Source organism: Mus pahari, chromosome 12 (genome assembly GCF_900095145.1).
Source record: "Mus pahari chromosome 12, PAHARI_EIJ_v1.1, whole genome shotgun sequence".
NCBI lineage: Eukaryota > Metazoa > Chordata > Mammalia > Rodentia > Muridae > Mus > Mus pahari.
Genome location: NC_034601.1, coordinates 28,861,269 through 28,866,744, shown reverse-complemented (window position 1 = coordinate 28,866,744; position 5,476 = coordinate 28,861,269). Strand labels below are relative to the sequence as shown.

At 53.9% G+C, this 5,476-nt stretch overlaps 1 protein-coding gene across 2 annotated transcripts in view; it reads right to left on the bottom strand.

Annotated features, from left to right (window-relative positions):
• Window positions 1-5,147, bottom strand: part of Itgb5 (integrin subunit beta 5) — a 118,355-nt gene extending 113,208 nt beyond the window's left edge. For both annotated transcript variants that reach the window (XM_021208922.2, XM_021208923.2), the window contains exon 1: window positions 4,787-5,147. In XM_021208922.2, the coding sequence (XP_021064581.1) occupies window positions 4,787-4,856 (70 nt within the window). In that variant the 5' untranslated portion in view covers window positions 4,857-5,147. The remainder of the gene's footprint in view (window positions 1-4,786) is intronic.
• Between the last annotated feature and the right edge of the window lie 329 nt (window positions 5,148-5,476).

Below are 5,476 nucleotides of genomic sequence, written 5' to 3'. Positions count from 1 at the left end.
ATAGCCCTAGCTGTCCTGGAACTCTGTAGACCAGGCTGGCCTCGAACTCAGAAATCCGCCTGCCTCTGCCTCCTGAGTGCTGGGATTAAAGGCGTGAGCCACCATGCTCTGGTTCGTCCACTTTGACAACCACATCACACTCACAAACATAAAATGCTGATAACAGGGAAACTGGGTGTGAAGATCTAAAACTTCCGGATTCTTTGAGGTTTTAAAGCTATGGGAAGGAACGGTCAATTGAGTACGAACACACACACACACACACACACACACACACACACACATTGAGCACATCGCCCAGCCTCCCCCAGTGCACACAGTTCAGTGGTTGAAGCAACCGGATTTTATCAGGGATTCCGGCTCAAGGAATCTTGACACCTTGCAATGTGGCTGCCCGGCCCCCAGAACGATTCCTCCTAAACCGCAGTGGCCCATGCAGGCCCTGACTTCAAAGGGAGGCCTCGGAGGGGGAGGGGTGGTTGAGAGAAAAGCGAAGGAACAAGGTGGAAAGGGAGTGGGGTAAAACACTGAGGAGGGAAACCAAGAAAGAAGCTACTAGGGACCAAGGCTGCTTTGCATGAGAGCGGCTGGGGACCCGGGGCTTGAGCGGGAGTCACCGCGTCAAGGCCGGACAGCAGACACCTAGAAAACAGTCCAGACGGGAGAGCACACCGCCCGCAGGACAACGGGAAGTCGGTGAGGAGACTGTGGTGAGGGATCAGGGAAGAAGGGCCCCGAGGCCACCGGACTTCCAGCAGAGCCGGAAGCCTGGAAGGCTCTAGTCACCTCTATGTGATCAGAGGAGTACTGACAGGATTACTTTTGAGTGAGGGAGGAGAATAACTAAAGGGTCCTGGCTCTACCAGGAGCCGGGGACACATGTGAACAACTCTGGCAAAGCCACTGAAGGGACCAAGTGAGGCTGGCCCCACGCGGCAGGGCTCCGCCTACTGGATGAGTCCGCCCCGAAGGCCCTGGGGTAGAGTCCCCCAGCCGACCAAACCCAGCACCCAATCAGAGCAAAAACAAATGGGGGCCTTTAAAGCAGTCGCTCGCAACCTTCCTAATGCTGCGACCCTTTAATACAGCTCCTCATGCTGTGGTGAACCCCCCAACCATAAAATTATTTCCTTTGCTACCTCATAATTTTGCTACTGTTATGAATCGTAATGTAAATATGTGTCTTCCAAAGAGCTTGCCCAGCCAACTGAAAACACCCGAGGGCCCCCCAACCCGCCCCACCCCCCAGCGCACACCCTCGGAAAGCCTTATCATTTAAGAACTGAGTAACTAAACTACCCCACACTGCTGATCAAAAAAACAAAACAAAACAAAACAAAAAAACCTCCCAGAATATTTCCATGACCGGACTGAAAAAGAAAAAGTTGTTACTGGGGCAGGCAGGCACAAAGGGCGGCTTGCCAAACTACTTAAGATATTTTAATTCTTCGTTGCCTCAGTAGCTAAATAAGCATGGAGAACAAGCGGGGCAGGAATACTAATTAGGACTAATTAGGCCCTGCCCTCTTCTGCCTCGATCTCCTCCGTGAAAAGCCCCCACTGACTAAGGCGGGGGAAGTTAAAATGTAAATCCCAGAAGGTAAACAGTAGCCTGTGAACCAGGGCCACCCTTTGCATTCTGCGTCTGGGCCTGGTTACCTAAAGGGAGCTGCAAACCCAGCCAAATTCCAGCAGCCCCAGCCCCACCCCCATCCCGCATCTGCCTACAGCCACGGTGGGCCAGGGACAGGGTGAGGAGGCCCGGGGCTGCCAATTCGAATTCTCTAAATCAACAAAGGGCTCTTGGTATTCGGAGCATACTAATTTGCGGGGCACTCACTAAAAGAACATTTGATTGCTTATAAAATAATAAGCGACGGCAGCAAACATGACTCCAGCCATGCAGCAGCAGGAACGAGACCAGACTCCTCCCTCTGTTTTAGAACGGAAGTGGGCATGGGGAGGCCTCCCCAGCGCAGCCCTTCCCTGGTTTGAGGAGAGGAGCTTGTGTGTCAGGTTCTAGCCTGGAATAATTAAGGAGATGACTCCTGGTGGGGGTAAGGGTGGAGCGGCACAGCAATGGCTTATTTAAACTTAAACTTAGGGCCTGTTCCTTGCCGGGTTCATTGGCAAGTCTAGGAACCCCCATATGGCCACCATACTTCACACTACTATTTCTTTCCTAAGGTAACTTTTATTTTCCTTTCAAACTATGTTCCCGTTAGCAAGTGAGAAATGAACTGGAAAGGGGTCTTGCCATCTTTCAAGACCGAAAGAGGAGGGGGAGGTGGGGACCAGAGGAGAAGGAAAATGAAGGTAGCTCAGCCACACTGGGAAGCTTGAGTCAAATGACCCAAATGAGCCACTCTTCAGGCCTTGCAAAGCACCTGGCGCCCTGAGAAGGAGGCGGCCTAGTCCGGGAGGCTGGTAACGGGTTTATCCCATTTTACTGACTTTGGGGGCTGTTGACAGCAGCAAGGGAGGGCAAAAGACGAGCCTGCGATCACGGCACAGTGGACAAAAACTAACTCTGAAGACCCTGAAAACAAACCACCCAGGCCCCCAAATAGGGTACAAAACCAAACAGGGGTTGGGCGGTGGTGGCGCACACGCCTTTAATCCCAGCACTTGGGAGGCAGAGGCAGGCGGATTTCTGAGTTCGAGGCCAGCCTGGTCCTCAAAGTGAGTTCCAGGACAGCCAGGGCTACACTGAGAAACCCTGTCTCAAAAGACCAAACAGCCCTGGGCCTAGGCTCGCCACTCCCACCCTGAGACAAGAGACAACGCCACGGGAATGAACAGCCTGGTCTGAGGCCCTGGAACTTTCAAAGAGGGGAAATCGCATGCAGATGAAAAACAAGTGCCTCTAATAATCTGAAGGACACCTGAGGGGTGGGGCACTCCTTTAATGCCAACATTTGGGAGGGACAGGCAAGGGGATCTCTGGAAATTCAAGGCCAGCCTAGTCTACATAGTGAGTTATAGGCCAGATGGGGATACATAATAATAATAATAATAATTATTATTATTATTATTATTGTTGTTGTTGTTATTATTGACCCAGCCATGGAGCTATTGACAACAGCTGACTTCTGGGAGGGAAGTTTTCTCTAAGAGCGTAGCCCCTCCTAAGTAGAGAAGGCTCAAGTAGAGGACCGCACCATTGTGCTTTTTTTTTTTTTTTAATATATATGGATAGAGTTGGGCTCATAGGGAAGGAGATGGATCTGGGAAGAATCAGGGAAGGGAAATAAATAAGATAAAAACAGGTTTCCGGGAGACTCAACTAATACAGATTAAAATGTTAGCAATGGGAAATGTTCGCGTTTTCATTCAAATCAGAGGGCTAATCGGAAAGAAACTAGAGCCATCCCAAAGTTGAATGTTAGTAGAACGCTAAAAAAAAAAAAAGAAAAAAAAAAAAAAAAAAAAAAAAAAAAAAAAAAAAAAGAAACTAAGATAAGGTTGATGAGTGTTTATTCTGACAAAAAATATTAAAAACACCATCACACACACACACAAGATAAAGTTTTAGTTTGGGTATAAAGAGTATAACTTCAAACTAAAACACTGTCCTAAAGAAGTGAGGTCAGTTGACAAGGATATATTCCAGAGGATGGTGATTCAAGCTACATCTCTTTGCGTTTCCCTGGGGACTCTTTGGAACACGAAAGATGGACACTGGTTGCCAGATTGGGGGGAGGGGTGGGTGGGACCCACTGATCTACTTATTTTCCCAGAAAAGCAGCCTTGCTACGCTATTAAGTTTGGACTGGGGCCTCAGCGACGTTTTTTGTTTCCTCAACTCCCTCGTCGTTCTCAGATGGAAACCTCAACCTCCTTCATGTAAATGAGACGCGGTAGGGGGAACAGAGTTCTCCCCTCAAGCAGCCAGGCAACCGCTGGGCTCAGAAAGGCAAACAAGTACCTCGGGCTTGAAAGTGAATAGCGCACCCTTAATCAATACACAATTACTTCCGACGGGAAGGCGAAAGTACGCAAACTCCTCTTTGAATGGGTAGGTTTGGAGGAGGTAGGACAAGCTCTTGTCCCTGGCAGCTCCAACGCCAACTATCATTCTTCCTGTAGGGATTTTTTTTAAGACAGTGTCTCACTGTGTAGCCTTAGCTGTCGGAGCTTGCTCTGTAGACCAGGTTGATCTCGATCCGCCTACCTCTGCTACCTCCCCCCACCCCCATGCTAGGGTTAAAGGCGTGTGCCACCATTGCCCCGGCTCCCAAGTCTGAAAACTTAACGCAGGTAGCTTGGGGCTCCTGCATCACCGCCAGGGAGCGTACGGAACACCGAGTTTGTGAATCACGGTACAGAACAGGATCAGATGGCGGTGTACCAGGTGGGGCCGTGACTTCGGACTTACAGAGAGTGGTGACAACTTTCAATTTAGAGCAAACTTCGAAAGTTGCGTTATCCACAGATCTCCGGGATGACCGGGCCGCCACACTTTGGCCCCCACATCACTCCCCGCGGGCCACAAGGGCCGCTTTGTGCAGGCAAGCGCAGAGCTGGGGCCCCAGCACCGGGAGGGGAGGCTTTCCCTCCCAAGTCCCCAGCGCCCTCGGGCTCGGCCACCAGACGCACACTGTTTACACAGGAAGGGAAGGCTCCTCCTCAGCCCGGGAGGGAACCGGCCAGTGCACGCAGATATGATGCCCGCGCCTCGCCGACCCATCTGGGAGCGCCCCGGGGTGCACTGCACCCTCGGCTCCCGCAAGCGGCCGCGGGCGAGCAAAAGTTGCGGAGCGCGCGGCGGGGCGGCGCGGCTTACCTGCGAGGCGCGGCACGAGCGCGCAGAGCCCGAGCAGACAGGCGTAGAGGGTCGCGGGCACCCGCGGCATGGTGCGCGCCGCTCGGCGGGGGCGCGCGGCGGGGACGGAGCGGGGCCGAGGCCGGGGACCGCAGCCGCATGCCGGGCGCTGCGCTCCGGCTCACGGCGCCCGCGGCCGGGCTGGCCCGCGCCCCGCCGCCACCATCCTCCTCGCTGGCCCGCTGGGACGCCCGGAGTTGTCGCTGCTCAGGACGCACCCTCGCCCAGTCCCCCGAGCGTCTGCTCTCGGAGACCCTACCCTCCTCCCTCGGCCGCCGGCCCCCACTCTTCTCTGCTTTCTCCTCCCCTCTCTCCCGCGGGCCGCCACTCGGTCAGTTTACGGCTAGGCGGGACGGGGCGGGGCGAGCTCCGGGCCGGACCAGCTCCGCCCTGCTCCGGGACCCGCCAGCACGCCTAGGTCCTGGGCTGCCCAGGTGTCTGTCACAGCTGACGCACTTGTGGGGATCGCGGGTTCCAAACTTCTAGTTAGGGTCATCCTCCCGGGTCTTGGCGTCTACGGGAGGGGGCGGGGCGCGCTCCATTAGACCTGCAGAGATTAGTTGGGCCACAGCAATCTCTGTTTTGACTTCAGGATCGTAGGGCAGGTACGTCTTGGATCTGCCAGGCCATTTCGTCATGCCACAAGCGCAT